Raw genomic sequence first — 21,002 nt, forward strand, 5'->3', positions numbered from 1 at the left:
CTACACATTAGTTGTGAATGCTAGGAGAATTACTGTGCAATATCTGTGGACATACATATTTAGAAAGTGTGTAACCTACATTTCTGGCTTATCCGGAGTCTGTTCTAGGAATTAACTAATTCACTCCAATGGAGCTGAAGAAGTTTGCACTGTAACTTCCAGTGGGCAGAGCCTAAGCTTTTTGACTGATTGTCTTCACATTTCAAACAAATGTTCATTATCTCTGGAACAATAGGGGTTTTATGAAAGAAGTATAAATGGCAAACTCTTCAGCACAAACTATTTTTATAGTGGTAGTATTCTTTAGGTTCTAGGTCTAATTTTATAAGTCACAGTAAACACTAACTATTACATTTGTAATATTTTGTAAGCAACTTACAATATCTCAGCAACCACTCAAGTTACACATACTATCAGCAGCATTTTATTCATCTACCTGAGAGCTTTCATATGAGACTAAGGAGTTTTGTGTTACTTGGTTGTTGAGATATTTAGAAAAATGTGACAAAAACAACTGTTACTATCTATTTACCTGCACTAGACAGAGGTAAAACATTAATGCAGTTGAGTTTGTCATTGTGTAAGCCTTAAAATGGAATATTTTAAAACCTTGTACATAGCATGGTTTTGCAATTATTCATACGAAAATGAATATAGCAATAACCCACGCCTGGGTGTGGGTAATGCTAGATTTACCCACGGTTGGTGTAGTTTGGTCACGCGGGCGAAGCCCGAGTGGCCAAATAAAGACAACCGTGGGTAAATCCAGCATTACCCACACCCAGAAGTGGGTTATTGCTATTATACAATGACATTATTTAAGAAATACTTTTCTTAAATAATGGCATTGTTTAATGCTTCCTTGCTGCCCTTTGCAGCTGTCTGGTATTCTGCGGCAGTTCTGATGTACTGCACATGGTATACTTGCGCAGTATATCAGAGCTGTGGGCAAAAGCAATGGAGAAAGCAAGATCTCCATTGCTTTTTACAACCTGTCTCGCTGCATTAAACTTGTTTAACGTAGCGAGACAGCTTTAAAAAAAGCAAAGGAGAATCTCCGTTGCTTTTTTTTTAAAGCTGTCTCGTTATGTTAAACCCATTTAACATAGCGAGACAGTTTTGAAAAAAGCAACGGAGAAAGCAAGATCTCCATTGCTTTTTAAAGTGTCTCGCTATGTTGAACTTGTGTAACATAGCAAGACAGGTTGTAAAAAGCAACGGAGATCTTGCGTTCTCTGTTGCTGTAAAAAGAGTTATACTAATGGAAAAAGTCCGGGCGACCGGACCTTTTTCAATTACTATAACTCTGATTTACAACGTGCACGCTGACCAATCATCATGCACGTTTTGGAATATTAATGGGGGGGGTCGTTGTATAATAAGCAATATTTGACTCCTAGAAGCGTTGGTAGAAGTTAACTGCAGATGCACCTGGAGGCATTACTCGGATATAGTGAGTTAATGGAGATGTTTACTGGACTCTTAACACCCCTGGAGATTGACTGAATAGTTATCTGCTTAATGATGCAGGTAAACTGCACTGGTACACTTCACTGCAGAGCTATAGTATGGGAGATGAAGGGAGTGGCTGCTATTAGTGGACACAACAGACTGTCAAAGAGCTGCTTACTGGTCCCTGCATGGAGTGTATGAAATCATTCAGGCAGCTGCAGTTGCAGTCATGAGGGGTTAAATGACAGTTACTTGCAAGAGGGCTTGATCGCCACTGTGTAAGAATTACTGATTAGTCCTTTGCTTGCAAGCCAGCAAACAATGTTGTCAGTTCGTCAGACTTTTTTCTATCTTCAACTTTGTTGAGAAGGGGGTGCCAGATGGGGGTTTAGCCAGGGGAGACAGTTGACCTAGTTACAGCTCTGCTTGGCTGCACTAGTGCTAAAACTGCTGGCTGTTCAAGCACTTGAAATGTCATAGATGAATACATTTTTTTCTGCATTGTAGATAAATTATTTCAGATTAACCAAACATTTATTCTTGTTTAATTCTTCACCAATCCCCCTTTGTATCTAAAAGAACAATGACTTTTCCTATGTGGTTTACTAGCTAATGCATGGAAGATCGTCACCAGGTACTGGACAAAATTCCTTTATTCTTTTGATTTTTTTAATGCAGCCAGTATTGTATACACCAATGGAATTAAAATTATCAAATTGAGAACTAAAGACAAATTTGTGACTTACAAATTTTGGTTTACAGTCTTGTTTCCGTTGGAAAAAAATGCAGTAAAAATCACACTGTAATAACTTAAGTAGACACCACCTTGATTATAATAATAACTTGGTTCAATTAATGAAAGATCATGCACTGTGCATATAATTTTGGACATGTCATATTTGTTGACTAGTATGATCAAAGTGTTAATAGTAGCAAACAAATTATTAAATTGGACATTGGATTAATGTGCTTAAAGATGATACAAACATATAGTTGTTGTTTCAATCAAAATCTTAAAAAAAACATTTTGGAAGAAGACAGGATGTAATAGCATACACTTAATTGTATAACCATACATTCTTATTTAATCTCATGTGAATCCATTGCAGCCATAAATTTAGTCAACCTCATGATGATTTTTCTCACTTCTGCCATAATCTCAAACAGCAAAACTTCCACTACTGTGTCACAAGGGCAGTGGTATCCAGTTTTTTTATTTTTTTCCAACAGCTTTGCCTTCCATGTTTTGTAATGGCCAGTCAGTAGCACAGCAAAAAGACTGTCTGTTTACTCAGGATTACCAAGACTTTTTCATTCGACTGTCAACACCAAAGCAACTAAACAGCTGCAAGCAGTAACCTCAATATAATGACTAATTAAAAAATATGGAGCAGCCAGTGAAGACCTTTCACTACAGGAAATGCCATGAGATCTTTCTAATATTAACAATACTTTAATGCTTTGTTAATAGAAAACTAATCTCAGATTTATTGTTATGGTTACTATAGCCGTTGGAAAGCTAACTGTTTCATTCACTGATTTTTGAGAATAAAAGTGAGAGACTTCTTTTATTGTCCTGCTGTCCAGGGGCATTTTAGATATTCCATGGAAAGAGCGAATACATTGTGAAAATGCCTGCTTTTTTGTTCCTTCTGGTAAATACAGAAAATAATGGAATGTTTCCAAACAGGGCCCAACAAATTTGATTAAGAAATGCATTATCATCTCAGTGTGTGCTAATACTTTACCAGTGGTGGTTAAGGCTTACTCTACCAAGAGAGTGAGCCTTGCTGAAACACTCTTCCACAGTACTTCTCTGAAATGTTCTGTGCAGATGCTGTGTGTTTAGATGTGCATATATTTACCAGGCACATTTAAGTTGCACATAATTTGTAGAGGAAGGGATTCTTTTGCTAGACATGGCCTTGCAGGGGGGTCAACAGATTTGTATAGTTTTTTTTCTTTTTATTTTTGACTTGATTTTAACCATGTATAGTAGTTTTACTGCTTGTACTTTTTCCTGCTGTTTAGCTCTGCTGAAAGAAATACACTGGTGTTCAGTGAATGCTTTCTGAGGGTGCATCATAACAATCCCACCCACACTAATCCCCAGGACTCGTTTGAATCCACATTAATCCCCAGGGCTCGTTTGAATCCACATTAATCCCCAGGGCTCGTTTGAATCCACATTAATCCCCAGGGCTCGTGTGAACCCACATTAATTCCCAGGGCTCATCTGAACCCATATTAATACCCAGGGCTCATCTGAACCCATATTAATCCCCAGGGCTCGTCTGAACCCACATTTATCCCCAGGGCTCGTCTGAACCCACATTTATCCCCAGGGCTCGTCTGAACCCACATTTATCCCCAGGGCTCGTCTGAACCCACATTTATCCCCAGGGCTCGTCTGAACCCACATTTATCCCCAGGGCTCGTCTGAACCCACATTAATCCCCAGGGCTCGTCTGAACCCACATTAATCCCCAGGGCTCGTCTGAACCCACATTAATCCCCAGGGCTCGTCTGAACCCACATTTATCCCCAGGGCTCGTCTGAACCCACATTAATCCCCAGGGCTCGTCTGAACCCACATTAATCCCCAGGGCTCGTCTGAACCCACATTGCTCCCTAGGGCTCGTCTGAATTCCGACAGCAGGGGTTGTTGAATATTCTGGTTTGTTATCCACTACGTTTTTTTTTTTCATGTGCAGTGCCAGGATGGCGGCAAGGAAAGTAACCCAAATCTAATGAAAGATGTGGAAAAACAACATGGCAGCACCCTTACAAAGATGTTGCCTAGAGTAGGCAGATTGTTTGAATTATGATGTCTCTTCCTAGGAATAGTCCAGTTTTGTGAATTTGCTATCAGACATCCTAGAGGATTAAGCATCTCGAGTGCTTCATATTTCTTTTTCTAGTGCTGTCTAGTCTGCATTGCCAGCGTTTTAGTTGGATCAACAGTGAACTCAGTACCTTCTTTTTGCTTAATTTATGGTAGAGGAATGCAGTATATGAAAATGGATACAACTGTTTTAAGTGGTCAGCCACACAGGTAAACTGACAAGTTAGTATTTGTGTGAGTAGAACTCCTTTCCAAAGCTAATGCCTGGATGATGCATTCATAAGTGATGTGGTTGTACAGATGTTCAGATTATTTGTCCTATCTGGATAAAACTAAAATGGAAAACAGACTTCTAAAAATATATATTTTTTTTCATATTGACTCCCTTTCTAGGTGTCTTGTCTACCATGGAATGATGATCCATTGGCTCCAGAAACTAATCTTCTGAAGGAACAACTAGAGAAAGTGAACCGGAAAGGAGTCCTTACCATAAACTCTCAGCCTAATATTAATGGTAAACCTTCAACAGACCCAGTCGTGGGTTGGGGACCCAGTGGAGGCTACGTATTCCAAAAGGTATTATTTAGCAACCGTGACTGTTACTGTTGCCAAAGTTTATAAATGCTGCTTGACTGTGTTATGCATGCAAGCAGTGATGTGATATGGTTCATAAGGGAATGTGACAGCTGCTTCAAAAATGAGTCCTGAAACTGGAAAGAAATTGAAATGAAAACAGCTTTTGTCCTTTTTTCCACAGTTGTGCAACTACGAAATTAATATATATTAGGTAGGGGGTGTGGGTGTCTCACCCACATTGGGGCTGCAGGTACATACCCCTTGCAAAAAAAGAAAGCCTTTCACTGAAAGTGGATTTCATTGAGTTTGTGCTGCGGTATTGTGACTCAAGTGCTGCTCACAGACTCATCATCAAACCGTTCATGAATACTTTTTCAGAATATTTGCAGTGGTATGCCTTTTAAAAGTGCCAGAAGGAGCAGTAAATATCAGAATAAAAACTGAGTCCAGTTTAGAAGTTGGGAAGCATAATCTTAAAGGAAGACTTGTGAATAGGCAGAATATTCTGTCTGAAGAGGTAGTGAAATGTAAATTGTAAGGTAAATTTCAGACTGCTTAGGGTAGCTGGATGTTGGAGAGGAGGGACATAGGTGGAACAACTAAAGGATGTTAGCTGCATAGTTAAGGCAGACTAGATAGGCATTGACTGTCTTTCTCTGCAAACAGCAAAGCTGATATTTCGGTCTCTTGGAACAGCAGTGGACTGCATGCTCTATGGTCCCTTGGCAAGACACAGATAATACTGTTACACAACTGTTACACAACTAGGCATGGTTGCATGGAAATGACATTTGCTGGTATTTTAAAAATGGAGAGATTACTGGCAGTAGCATAATGTGCTCTTAGGTCTCCAGATGGACACCTGTATGTTCTAGCATGGGATGTCGTGCATCTTGCTCCTTGATGGTCAAATAGGCCTTGAGCTTGTTCAACAAATCTGTGAAACTGTGTTTCTTTAAAATTCTGTCCACACAGCATTCTCCTCTCCCCACTCTGGTCCTACAACAGCTGGCTGCTGTTACACAGGTGAGACTAAATTTGCCTCTAACATTTTGAGGTTTACTATATCTTTGTTAACATCTTTATTCAATCACAATTGTAAAAGTGACAGTTACATATACAGTAATAGAAAACAAACCATAGCAATATTTCATGCAGCATACATTTTAGCATTCATTACAACATTACATAAATTGCTCAATTACTGCCACCCATTAAACCCTACTTCAGAATGTTATTCTGCAAGTATTATTCCCACAGGTTACATTTATCTCCTTTACAATAGTCAGTACTTTAGTTACAGCTGGTTTAAATTTGGATTTCCATTTTCTACTAATTGCTTTTTGGCAGCCAGTAGCATTAAACTTAGTAAGCCTTTGCTATCTCTAGAAATTTCACATCCTATGTCCCATATGTTCCTTGTTGCAGCAATTTGTTTCCCCATCATTTTCATAAAAGTACTCAGTAATGAATGTTTAGCATCTGCCAAGTCATTACACTCCTAAAATGTTCCCAATTACCTCTCTCATTCCCATCAAACCTTCAGCTTTTGCTGTCTACCCGAGGAAAAAAAAATCTCTGAGCTCTGCTTGACGGATAAAAAGACATATGCAACCACTTCCAAGTAAAAAATGTAAATCTTCACTTTGCATACTTTGGGGCAGATGTCCTCCCATTCTGCCTTTTGTAAACTGACTTTCCCATCTCTCTTCCAGTCTTTTTCTAACCTCCGCTGATTCATTCTTCTAAAGTATTGTAGTATTTTATATGTCTTACTTAATTAGCCCTTTTTAACAGCGGCTTATATCCTACACTCTACTAAAAACACTCCCAGGGTTGTTGTTTCACTTAGCATTCTCCAGTCTTTCTTTTACCTGTACTGTATTAATCCCTGGCAGGGAGGGCAGTCACTAACTTGCAGGCCAAACTTCTGCTTGGCCTCAATCCCCTATAGTACGTTTTCCTCTCTTGGTATTTTACCTTGGTACCTTTGTTCCTTTGCTAATTTTCTATGGCAGTGGCAGCTGGTGACTTCAAATCAAAGGGGGGCTGCAGGAGACAGCTGAACGGGTGGGGTCAATGGGAAAGGGTGTGGCCAACTAGAAATGGGAGGAGCTATGCTCAAAACCACAAAAACTAACTAAATACACTGCCCTGGGTGCCAAACCATCATTATGAGAGTCCAATCAAAACAAAATGAAGTGTAGAAGAATAAAAATATTTCAATGCATTGGCTGCATAACAGCTTACTTAATATCTAGATGGAAACAAAAAGGTTGTGAGGCATGAAAAAATAAATCACTTCTTAAATACATTAATGGAATGCCAGTCAAAATCAAGTATAAGAAAAACAAGCAGCACTCAACTCAAACCACTTCTTGCACTGCAGTTCTAATTATAATTTATATTCAGCTTTATTAAAGTACCAAGTAACATGCTGAAAGTAGAAATCTCTGATGCTCCCACTTGTAAAAATGTTTCTTATCCAAAAAAAGACCTGCTGCCTGACATGTAAAGCTATGGAGCGTATTATCATGGAACTCATAAACAAAGACATTGGGAGCCTCCAGATACTGGACCTTACCCAATTCAACTTTAAGGGCAGATCTTGCCTCTTAAACCTAGTTGATTTCTTTGAAACAGTTACCAAAGCCATAGATGAGGGCAAGCTAGTCCACACAGCCTACCTGGACCTCGCAAAAGCCTTCAACACAATACCTCACTCGGGCATCATAAATAAGCTTACCAGCTTAAATATCAACCCCTATATCACAAGATGGGTTGCAAACTGGCTCAGGGATAGAACCCACATGGTCAGAATTGCAGGTGCCATGTCCGAATCCAAACCAGTTACAAGTGGCATCCCACAGGGCTCCGTTCTGGAACCTCTCTTGTTTGGTATATACTTCTCTGAGGTTCAGGCTAACACGGGGGGATTATGGCTGACAAAGTTCGCAGATGACTGCAAACTGGGGGCCATAATCGAATCTCCAGCCGACACAAGCATCCTCCAAAAGGGTCTCACAGAGACGGATGCTTGGTGCCCGAGCCACAGCCTCAAGCTAAATGCTAAAAAGCGCATAGTCATCCCCTTTGGGGAAAAACAAGGTGCCCACAAATTACCACATAGGTGGTAATCCATTAAGTACGGAAGAAGTAATTAGAGATTTGGGGACCAACGTAGATAGTAATCTCTCCTTTGATAATCACGTTGCCAAAGTGGTTAAAAAGACCTTCTATATAGCCCACCTTATCACGAAAGGGTTCGCATCTAGATCAAGAGAGGTCATTGTGCCCCTCTACTCATCAGGCCCATAATTGAATATAATGCCCCGTTTGGGATGTACCTTACCCGACACCTGCAGCAGCTGGAGAGACCCCAAAAGTACCTCACCCAAGAGGATCATGGGCTACAAACAGATGTCCTATGCAGCTCGACTAAAGACACTCCAGCTTTACTCAGTTGCTTACCACCTACTCGGAGGTGATCTATGCCTGACGTGCAAAGCCATGTCAAACCCAGAATTAATGGACATGCTCCACCTCAAAAAATCCAAGTCCCTTAGAGCTACACGCTCCAGGGACTTAAACCTCAGCACAAAATTAAATAGGACATGCTGGAGGGACAGATTAATTTCCCAGAGGCTCCCCTCACTCTGGAATAGAATCCCAATTCATGTTAGACATAGCCCCTCGCTGACCCTCTTCAAGCGAAATCTGGACGCATGGATGGGAAATCGCAAATTCACCCCTGGGATCTCTTCCTTCTCCCTGCCAGACAGAGGCACAGTAAACTAATCTTAAAGGGTACCTTCTGTGACCTACTTTACAGAGGCACAGTAGGCTAACCTAATAGGGAGGCAGAAGCCAAATACACTCTGGCTAGGCTTATAAATGCCCTAGGGCAGATAGTTCATAGGTTGATACTAGGCTATCTACTTGTTTCATGGGGAAAACATGATCAAAGTAAAAAATGAAAAGCAAACAAGAAATAAGCTCAAGATACATTGCTTAAAAGGATTACTTTATGGACCACACGACTGGCATTCCGTTTAGTTTACGGGTAAAGCCTGCAGAGATGACTGGAAGTCTCCAAGTGTAATGAGCTTCTTAAAATAATGTAATCCTGTCCTTTATTACAAATACTGTCATATGCATTTCCATACCCAAGGCTTATACATTATCTAGTTAAGTATTCTCTACATGGCAACAACAGAAAGGCTTTCAGTGTTGGCAATTCTTTAACAGTATGCTTATTAAAGTCTACTTGCATCTTACGATCTCAGCCAAGCTTACCTGATGGTCATTAAAGTATTGCTATTTAAACACAGAGCAACAGGCACTTTGAGTAATGAGCATAAATCAACAGTACAAAAAATATGACAGAAACCAGACCATTCTGCAAAAATCAAGGACAGATGAAAAGCCACTCTAGTACTTGTCTACCTTGGATGGGGGGGATACTCTGCACATTTACATGCATAACTACTCCTTGCCTTGCTTCGACACATCCAGAGTCACTACATGGGGGAGTGGGGTGCAACAAGTATGTCACAACTTGAAATGTCTCTGGCTGACTGTGATGGCCCTGACACATTTGTCATACCGCTCAACCTCAGAGCAAGAAATCTTGACAAAGCCATACAAAGAAGTGGGACAAAGGCCCAAAAATAAGGACAATTTTTAAATATTGCTCTTATAAACTTAGAAAGATAATAGAATAGGTCTTGCATTAGTATGAATTTTCTGAATGGTATGAAATCTGAAACTCAAATGTCTGTCATTATTTTCTAACTTCAGTCTTTAATGATTTGTCACTAATTTGCCAAAAAAAACACAATTTTATGAAAAATGGACCAAAAATGTGACGTAAAAATATAAAATAGCCACACAATACAGCTGTGAGTCTGTCAAAGAAGGGACACTTTAATATTAGTACTGCTAACTTGAGCAGCTGACAAAATAAAAGAATCTACATGCATTTCTAAAATAAAGGTAATCTAACTCTGATTATTACAGTTATTTCTTAATTGTAAACCCTCCATGTTTTCTTCCAAAATTGCTATTTTGCGGAGGGCTTATTAGGGGAAAGAGCAACATTTTGAGCCAAAATCAGGGACAGTTGAGAGGTTTGGCTATGCCTAATTCTATAAAGCAATTTATTTGCATGTACCTCTCAACCTGTTAATGCAATAAATCTGGACAAGGCCTAATATATTGGGGGAACATATAAACAGTACTAAAAATTGCTCTTGTATAAACTGAGACAGTTGATAGAACAACAGGTCTTACTTTAGCATGCATTTTTCTGAAGGTTATAAAGTCTGAAACTAGTGTGTCATTATTTAGTGACTTAATTCCTAAACCACAAATTTTATGAGGAACAAACCAAAAATAAGAAGCAAAAATCTATTCATTCTTTGAAAATCTGGACAGTTGGGAGGTATAGTTCAGCTGGGGCTGTCTTTAAGTTTGCCGCCCTTCCCCCTCACAAAATCATGGTCGAATGGAGCCTCCCCCTGCAGCCATTCCAATGATCCATTACTTGGCTATTTCACTCCATTTACCATAAACACTAATGTGCATACTGATTTACTTCTATGATGATTTGGGCTTCATTTGAAAGTTTTATTTTGCATTTTACAGCACAAACACTAAGACATCTGCTAAACAAACTTAGCATTAAAACTTCTCTGCCCTTGAAACTCACATTCATTGAAACAGCATTGAAACCCACATTCAAATAAAATACATTTTACCAGTGGCAGATAAAGATTAATTCTGGGCTGTTTTTAAATCATAGGCCCCTTGCATATGAAACATACATGTGCTCTTTGATACACCTTCCCATTGTTTTGAACATTTTTCCAGTAAACTATGAAACAAAATGCATGCACCCATAATGACAGAACTGCCCAGTTCAGAACATTTCCATCATAAAAGTCTACTCAAACTTCTACAGTCCAACATTATCAGTAAATATGCACAATTCTACATTCCACCATTATCAGTAAATATGCACAATTCTACAGTCCACCATTATCAGTAAATATGAACAATCTCTGAAGAAGTAAAAAAGTCATCTAAATAATTCCACATAAATAAATCTGTAACTAATGAAGAGGTTGCTGCTAGCAAACACCTTTATATTTCATGGTTTCATCGAAAAATAAAGTGGCTGATGCCCCTGAGGAATAAATTGCCTATATTACATTAAAAATGATAAGCTAGTAATATTGCAATAGGAAATGGATGGCAAACTGATAACAGGCTCATAGTCAGTATCTTAACTTTTTCAGTACGGCAGCATTCACCCCTTGTGGGAGTAGAACCAACAACCTTCTACATCAAAAGCAAGTACACAACCTGTTGTGCTATTAACAATGCAAGCTGACTTAGCACAAGCAGCACTAAACTTCTCTTCCCCTGCAGCTCTCAGCTCCTTGTAAAATCTACTCAATACTCAACTGCATCTCAACTTCGCAGCACAAGAAATCTGGAAAAAGCCAAATTTATTCGGGGGGGGGGGGGTGGTCAAAAGCCCAAAAACCAGGGACACATTAAACATTGCTTGTATAATCTTGGAAAGTTGCTAGAATAAAATGCTGTGTTACCATCATACATTTTACTGCCAAGGTCCCTGTGCAAAAGAGTCAGAGCAACATACCACTATGCCAAATCAGCTGCTTTGTGAAAGAAAAATGCTGTGTTACCACCATACATTTTACTACCAATGTCCCTGTGCAAAACAGTCAGAGGAACATACCACTGTGCCAAATCACCTGCTTTGTGAAAGAAAAATGTTGTGTTACCACCATACATTTTACTGCCAAGGTCCCTGTGCAAAACAGTCAGAGCAACCTACCACTACGCCAAATCAGCTGCTTTGTGAAAGAGCGGAAGACAAACTTAAATGGCTATTATTTAATGAATTCAGTTCTCACCATAGCTGTCAACCTCTTAGCACAAAACACCTGGACAAACCCAGTAATGAGGGAATACAGCCCTCAAACATATTCAGTGAATTCAGTTCTTGCCATAGCTATCAACCTAGGCACAAAAAACCTGGACAAAGCCAATAATGGGGTAATACAGTCCCAAAAATAAGGACAAATTTCAAATTTTCATCTTATAAACTTAGGTTGTGTTACTATGTATTTTCTGAAGAATATGAAGTTCAAATGCCTGTCAGTTTTACTTCTGATGGAACAAAAAAATTTTCAGCAGAGGCCCAGGGAGAAATACCGCAGACACATGTCTTTGTAAAATGGCAGGACACCAGAGCAAATCCACACAAAAACAGGGATAAGATGCAGACTCCACACAGAAGGCACCCCAGCCAAGAATCAAACAAGAAAACCTATAGCTGTAAGGCAACAATGCTACCACTGCACCATCAAATATGTAAGGAATTAAACATTCAGAAACCTGAAGTCTGAAATTCAAATGCCTGTCAATTTTATTTAACAACAAAAAAAACATTTTCAGCAGAGGCCCAGGAAGAAATAATGCAGACATGTCTTTGTAACATGGGAGGACACAAAAGCAAACCCACACAAACACAGGGAGAAGATGCAGACCCCACAAAGAAGGCATCCCAGCCAATAATCAAACCTGAGAACCTGAAGCTGTGAGGCAACAATGCTACCACTGCACCATCAAATATCAAGCATTGCATTTAGAAACCACAGATATTATGAGGAACAGATCAGATCAAATATGAGGCAAAAATCTGCAATTTTTTTACAAGTGGTGGTGGGTAGGGAATTCAGGTCTTTAACACCTGCATACAAGGTACAAGGTTCAAGCCTGAGGTATTCCCTACCACACCACTATGAGTCTAGCCACCAGTATATAGCAAGTGGGGCATTTTCGCACACTCTCTCTCTCACACACACACACACACACACACACACACACACACACACACACACACACACACACACACACACACACACACACACACACACACACTTACCTGAAGTAGGCCGATCTCGTAGCTGCAAACAAATAAATCCCTCTGTTCACATAAATCCATGTCTCCACCGTAGCTGCAAACACATAAATCCGCACAAGACCCCGCCCGTCCAGCTCCGAATCGTGAGATCTTCCAGACGAGACTGCAGCAAACTCCAGACTGCTGACGTTGCAACGTTACAGTCCGACTCCGATGAGGTTTCCCAGCGAGTTTCCAGGATAGTCTATTGCAGTTGTACTGCATAGACTTCTGGGATCTTGCTCTAACATGTTTCCCAGTCCGGACTGCTCCTGAAACAGTCTGCGCATGCTCCAGACTGTCTCAGTAGCAGTCCGGACTAGTGCGCATGCGCGAAGTCCGCGAATTTTGAATTTTTTTTTTCTTTCTTTTATTTTCTAATTTCTTTGTTTTACAGCTGGGGGGTGCTGCAGTCCGGCAGTCTAATAGCACGGGCCACCCCTGTTCTATGGTAAATTCCAGTCTCACTTTCCTATTTCCTGTAGCCCTACTTGCTGTCATCTCTATTGGCAAAATATAATTTCTCCATTCCCATTTTGGCTTAGTACTTAGAATATTTTATAATACTTTATTCTTAAAGAACCTGCATCCAAAATCCTACCCTCTCTTTATTTCTCACATCTCCCAGATTCCATCATCATCCCTTTCTACTATGATTTCTAACCTTTTGCTAACAATATGTATATGAAACTTAACTACATAGCTCTGAAGTATATCTTCATGTCAGGCAATCCTAAACCACCTTGTAATGTGAAAGGAATCAACTTACCCACTTAACTTTTGCCCTCTTTCCCACCCAAATAGGTTCCTTCAACTTGTTATCCACAACTTCTTCTCTGGTTGATAAAAATATGACTGATCTGTGTGTAAAAGGATGGGCTCTAAAATCATTTTCACTGCTTGTACCTTACTATCCATATCCATAATTAAGAGTTTCCATTTTCTTGGTTTTTCTTTTATGTTTTGTTTAGGTTAGTCTCCTCCCACATACTTTTAGCTACCAAAATCCATACACCCAAGTACTTTTATTTTATCATGTCCCAAAAGTATGGGTATTGCTGGACCAGTTCATGTGAGTACATAGTTAACAGAGTTAACAGCTATTGCCTTTGTTATAGCTTCATACATTTTATAATCTGAAAATACATGAAACTGCCTCAGGATGCCCCACAACACCAAAATGTAAGTGTAAAATAATACCTGAAAGTAAAGCTGCTACCTTTTGATTACGATACCATTTATATCCTTGAATATGTGGGTTCCTTGTTTTCTTTGCCAACTTCCTCTAAATATAAAGCAAGTAAGAAAAGAAAAAGACATTCCTGCCATGTTCCTCTGTTCAAACACAGGAACCATCCCACCTTAATTCCTGGCTCTGATCCTCCATATATTCTCCTAATTAACTCTGTTGTATCAGGGAATGCGAATTATGCCATTTCCCTTCTCATAAAATCCCAGCTGACTATTATCGACTGCTTTCTCTGCATCAAGACCCACCGACAGTATTGGTATTTTCCTAAATTATACTTCCTTGTTGGATCATCAATGTTCTCTTAATGTCTGATATTAGCGTCCCTTCCAGAAAACCATGTTGATCCTTATCTGCCAATTTTGTAACACCTTAGCCATTCTTTTAGCTCGTGTAGACATAAACACTTGACAAATCATGGTTTAAAATAGAAATTGGTCTTTGTGATGCTAGAGCTGAATGCTTATGTTTAAGTAGTTCAACCACAACAGCTTTCTTACAACATTCTGGTACTCCCCCCTGGTATAACATGCTGTTAACCAAAACTTTCAAGGTCTTTATTACTTTCCTCCCAACCATCTTCCAAACTTTCATAGGAGTACCATTTGTACATCGCTGTTTTTATCTCACCTCCTCCTCTCTTAACTAGTAAATATTAAGCCTTGATGTTATGTAGTCCAATTTCGCCTACATTGGTTCGGAGACGAATATCGGCTCTGACTCTGCCAAACTTTTCTAGCTTGAAGTCTTCTATTGGCTGAGCTAAGCAGGTATCCCATGCTGCACTGCTCCATATCCACAGATCTCATTTGCCGCTCGTGTAGCTCGGACGTGGGCTCGCTCTTGGCTGTGGCTAAGTACCCTTTTTTCTTGTTATGCTGAGAAATCTTGTTACAAACAAAAAGCTATTTTAATAGCCATTTCTAATTGGTGTTGTGTTGGTATTTCTGTAGTATGATTGTGGTTTATGGTATCCCACTAACTGTTCTATCGAGATAGGCCCGTTTTGGTTAGAGGACCTAGTCCTCCCGTCTTGTCCTGTGTTTCTCTTCTAAAAAAAACTTTTAGTTCGAGGTTTTTAGCCCTAGTCGTCTCAGTGTGTGTGTCCCTTCTGAGAATTGTGTGTATGTGTGTTGTGTAAAAACTTGTTCCCGTGCTTAGTGGTGTTTTGCGTGTCTGTGTTGTTTTTCCTGTCAGACAGTGACTTATTCATTGTTGTGGTATTTGTGATTACTTGTTTAAAATATGTCCAAAGATTCCAAGGAGCACAAACCTTCGGGTTTTAAAAAGTGCTCTAAGTGTGGTTACAAGATGTACATCACCGATGGGACATTCTGTTTGCATTTATTGCCTGGGAGCAATCCATCTGCAGGAGTCCTGCAGCTTCTGCCATGCTTTTAGTCCCAGGGTGCTTCAAGAAAGAAAGAATAAGCTAATTCTAAAGGGACTCTTGAAACCCTCATTCGAAGAGGCCATGGATTCTGCTTCCAGTTCTAAATCGAAATCCTCAGTGTCAAAAAAGAGATCTCCAACTCCTTCAGTTTCCTCAGAGCCACCGGAGAAAGTCACAAAACTTGCTTCGACCTCCTTGGCTCCACTGTCCTCAGGGCTGCAGGAAGTGTCGATGTTGATGGAACCGGCGTCTGCTCCAATTATACTGGAACCTCCTCTGAGCCGATCGCCCAGTATTAGACCAGTGTCACCTGAGAGGAGATCTCGATCTCCCTCCCTGTCCTCCAAATCCTCCAGGACTCTTTCAGATGTGGATGTTGATAGGGTAGTGCAGAGGCTCCTCCAGTCACCGGTTTTGGCAAAATTGTTTTCGGCTCTGTCCCAGTCTGCTCCGAAGCCCGTCCCGATACCTTCTTCGATCATTCCTCCGAGCACATCTCTGTCTTCGGAGCCAGAATGTTCCGCTCCATGTGATGTTCCTAGGTCGGTTCTGATGGCCCCTCCAGGCCAATCAGTACCGATGTCTGCTCTGACCCCGTCGGCGCCGTCCACGGGGTTCGGGACTCAGGATTCTTCAGTCGGGCCCGAGGGGGATACCTCGGGACACATTTTGGTTCCTAGTCTCCCGCTCGGTGCCTCTGCTCGAGGAACCCCGACTCCTGTCATGGTCTCGGAGGCTGGCCGGTCCTCGGACTCGGGGGGGCTGCCTTTGAGGCCATGCGGACTGCGCTGGTCAGATCATCAGCTACATCATGCGGGTCGGTCATTCTGTCCCCTACCACTCTGGTGAGAGCCTCTGATCACCACCTATCTGTAGACAGCGGAGCCCCAAGGCCTAGGGATACCCCCACGATTGATCCCCAAGTTTGAGGGCACTTCAGAGTTCTTGTCTGAGGAGCCCCCTAGAAAGAAAACGTGCAAGAGGAAGCACATAGACTCCCAGGATGAGTCTCTCCCCTCAGATACTGACCTCGAGGAATCGGAGGGGTCCTCCAAGTCATCCTCTGATGATGTTTCTTTCTCCGACATCCTGGAGATATTGAAACAAAGAGGTGACTGGCCATTCAAAGACCCCTCCAAGGAAGAGTCGGTCTTCCTAAAGGCCTTTGGTGCTCAGCCCTCTGCCTCCTGGGTTTCCCCACCCTTCGACAAGCTCCTGGATTTAATTTGTCGGAGGGTGTGGGAGAACCCTGATTCTGTGGAACCCGTACCCAGGAGACCCAATAAATTTCTTTCTGCTCCCCCCGGGTAAGGAGTTTTTGTCCAAAGGAGTCCCTATGGATGCCATGGTGGTGGCGGCAGCCACTCAGAAGGAAGTAGCAGCGACTTCTTCCTCTGTCCATCCTCCTAACAAGGAGTCTAGGACCATGGACTGGTACGGGAAGCATACCCTCTCGTCAGCAAAATCTTACGGTCGCTTAACTACCTGTCTCATTTTACTCTGCTCCAGAGAGATCTACTCAAGGAGTTAAGAGATGCTCTTGTGGGTAACGTGCCTGAGGCGGTGGCCCAGACGGTTAACGCCCAGGTGTCTACCCTCAGTTCCATCGTTTACTCCTCCATGTGGCTCATTTCATATGCAGCCGAGGGAGCGAGTAGGGCAGCAAGCTCAGGAGTCACCCTTAGAATGCAAGCCTGGCTGCACCTTTGTCATTTTGCGGAGGCCTTCAAGTCTTCTTTCACTGATGCCCCCTTTGATGGTTCTTCTTTGTTCGGAACCAAAGTGAAAGACACCCTCACCAGGTTCGAGCAACTGGGAAAGACCCTGTCTGCTGTAGGGGTCCATTTTTCACTTCCCTCTAGGCCTTACTCCAAGGCCCAGCGGGGTGGGAAGATGTGGTTCAAAAAATCACAGAGGTTTTTCTTGGTGCACAAGGCGAGTCCCCCTCCAGAGGCAGAGGAGGGGGAGGTTATCCAGGGTGACGCCGCCCTAGAGGCAGAGGGGGCCCCCGCAATTCGGGAGATCGCGATTCCTTTCATGGCTCTCCCTACCGTCGTTCCTGGGATGCCCAACTGTGCATTTCCGGAGCCAGTCGGGGGTCGAATATTGTTATACCCTAAAGCCTGGCAAAGCATCACCCAGGACCAATGGGTATTAAGAATAATTTCCGGAGGTTATGTCATCCCCTTTTCATCAGACCTCTCTCCAGTCAGGAAAATCCCGGACGTTCCACCCAGTCAAAAGGATCACGCAGCTTCAGAGGTTTCAAAGCTGCTAGGAAAGGGAGCCATCCAGCATGTCCCCTCAGACCAGATCGGATTAGGGACTTAAGATTCTTTTTGGTGCTGAAAAGAACAGGGGACCTGAGACCCATATTAGATCTCAGCCAACTGAACTATGTACAAAAGTCCAAATTCCATATGGTCACACTACAATCGATTCGCCCATTGTTGGGAGAAGTATGGATGTTCTCCATCGACCTCAAGGATGCTTACTACCATGTCAGAATGGACAGGGCATCCAGGAGTCACCTACGCTTCTGGCTGGGAGCCAGTCATTTCCAGTTTCGAGCCCTGCCCTTTGGTCTCACCACAGCCCCCAGGGTGTTCACCAAGTGTATGGCGGTGGTAACAGCTCACTTGAGATGTCTAGGATTCCAAGTGTTTCCGTATCTGGACGACTGGCTCCTTTCCGCCCCCACCAGGCATCTACTAATCCAAACCAGGGATGCTACCATCACTCTCTGTCAACAGTTGGGCATAACACTGAACTGGGAAAAATCTGCCTTGTTGCCCTCATAGTGTGTCATTTTTATAGGTGCAGAGTTGGACACCATTCAAATGCGAGCCTTTCAACCGCAGGAAAGAAGCAGTCTTACAGCAACAGGTGCACGCCCTGCTTCCCCTGAGGAAAGCGAAGGCAAGATTGGTTCTTCAACTCCCGGGGACTATGGCAGCAACAATTATGTTGGTCCCTCTAGCGAGATTGCACATGAGCCTCCTTCAATGGCTCCTCTTTGCTCAATGGTCTTTCCAAAAACTTCCACTTTCCCACCCTATTTTGCTCATGGACAGATGCAAACAGGATCTCAGTTGGTGGCTTTGCACCAACAATCTGGGCAGGGGAAAGCCATTTGTTCCACCAACCCCAGTTGCCACAGTGACCACGGAGACCTCCCAGATGGGGTGGGGGGGCATTATCTCGGCAGGACAGTCCAAGGCACGTGGCAAGATCACGAGATACATGTGCATATCAACGTTCTAGAGATGAGGGCAGTGCTACTTGCGTTGCAGGCACTTCAGAGCTTTCTACCTCTAGGGACTATTGCAATACACTCGAACAACATGTCAGTGGTGTGGTATCTGAACAAGCAGGGGGGAACCAGATCATACCCCCTGTGCAGAGAGGCCATGCGAGTGTGGCAGTAGGCAGTATCTTTCCAACGGTTTCTGGTGGCAACGCACATTCCGGGGAAGTCCAATGTGATAGCGGGCAGGCTAAGCAGAGCTATTCTGATGCCTTACGAGTGGTTCCTGAATCGTCTAGTTGCAGAACGAATCTTCAGCAGATGGGAGTCAGCCTTGGTGTGACCTTTTTGCCAGCCCTCTCAATGCCAAATGCAGCAGCTACTTCACGCTGATCCCCCCCACAGGGGAAGTCACCCAGGGACGCTCTAGTTCACGATTGGCCCTCCGGTCTGCTTTATGCTTTCCCTCCGTTTCCCTTGCTATCAAAAATGATTCAGAAAGCACAATCCTTGGGAAGCAGAATGATTCTGATTGCTCCACACTGGCCTCGTCAAGTCTGGTTCCCCTTTCTCCACCTCTACATTGTGGACACACCTTGGATTCTGGACCCATAACTAGATTTACTGACACACATGTCGGGACAGTTCCACCCCTATCTGCGGATCCTCCTGTTGACAGCCTGGCTATTCCACTTCCGTCATTAGTTAGGCTTCATCACTTTTCACCTGAGGTAGTTCATATTTTATCTTCCTCTCATAAGCCCTCTACTAGGAAGATTTATTCTAGCAAATGGAAGAGGTTTTCTATTTGGGCTCATACCCAAGGAATTGACCCTTACACAGCCCCAATTGCTTCAGTCTTGGAGTTTTTGTCTATGCTTTTCCATCAGGGCTCAGCGTCAGCTACCATTAAAGTTCAATTGGCAGCAATTTCTAACTTTCATGTTGATAATGAGCCTAGTCTGATGGCTTACAGACTCTGTAAGGCTTTCCTGAAGGGCACTCTATTACTCCTTCCTCCGGTCTCAGAACCTGTCATGCCCTGGGATCTAAATTTTGTGCTGTAAGCCCTTACTTCACCACCATTAGAGCCTGCAGCTACCTGTGACTTAAAATTCTTGACCTGTAAAACAGCCATCACTTCAGCCAGGCGAATTTCAGAAATTCAAGCCCTTTCTATCAAACATCCATACTTGATCTTTCATAAGGAAAGGGTTTCTCTTAGACCAAACCCTTCCTTTCTTCCTAAAGTGGCGTCCATATCTAATCTTGATCAATCTATTGAGTTGCCAGTATTTTTTTCCTCATTTTTCAAACAAGGCAGAATTTAAATTTCATCAATTGGATGTACACAGACAGTTACATTTCTATCTGCACCGAACTAAAGATCTCCAAAAATCAGATCAACTATTTGTTTCCTTTTCGGAAAACAAAATTGGGTCCCCTGTCTCCAAAATCACCCTATCCAGATGGATTTCCAGTTGCATCTCTTTCGTTTATTCTGCAGGAGGTAAAGACCTACCGTTTCCAGTCAAGGCTCACTCTACTCGGGCTGTATCTACATCTACAGCCTATCAAGCCAGATTGTCTATGGATGATATTTGTGCGGCAGCTACTTGGGCTTCTCCTCACACATTTGTTACTCATTACAAGTTGGACGTGGTATCTAGGGGCAGGTCTTCCTTTGGTTCCATAGTACTCAGGAGTATCTTCCTATGAGCCTCCCAGGATGTAGGTGCTAGGGACGCTGTCCCACGGGTAAGAATGTAGGCGAGATTGGACTACATAACATCAAGAAGTTATGTACTCACCATAACGTTCGATGTATGTAGTCCATCTCGCCTCACATTCTTACTTACCCTCCCACCTTCCCCCTTCCTGGAAGATCTGGAGGTTAGGTCTGATTTACAGAGTTCCCTTCACTTTTAGTTTATTCTTCTTTACCTGGATGTTATGCATGGGGTATGAATGAGTGTTCGCAGCAAACTAGATCTGGGGATATGGAGCAGTGCATCATGGGATACCTGCTTAGCCCAGCCAATAGAAGACTTCGAGCTAGAAAGATTTGGCCGAGTCGGAGCTGATATTCGGCTCCAAACTCATGGGTAAGAATGTGAAGCGAGATGGGCTACATACATCGAACGTTATGGTGAGTACATAACTTCTTGTTTTCCTCTAGCCTTGTCAAGATTAAATCCTGCATAAATAGTTCCATTTGTGCATTTTCTTGGTTTCCATATTCCT

At 42.3% G+C, this 21,002-nt stretch overlaps 1 protein-coding gene across 1 annotated transcript in view; it reads left to right on the forward strand.

Moving 5' to 3' along the window:
- The window catches only part of MTHFR (methylenetetrahydrofolate reductase), a 299,098-nt gene that overhangs the window by 157,433 nt on the left and 120,663 nt on the right, over positions 1-21,002 (forward strand). Inside the window, exon 9 of the mRNA XM_044075243.1 lies at positions 4,691-4,873. Coding sequence (XP_043931178.1) covers positions 4,691-4,873 — 183 coding nt within the window. The remainder of the gene's footprint in view (positions 1-4,690; positions 4,874-21,002) is intronic.

This window comes from Protopterus annectens, chromosome 1.part1 (genome assembly GCF_019279795.1).
Source record: "Protopterus annectens isolate FY-2018-M chromosome 1.part1, PAN1.0, whole genome shotgun sequence".
Lineage (NCBI taxonomy): Eukaryota > Metazoa > Chordata > Ceratodontiformes > Protopteridae > Protopterus > Protopterus annectens.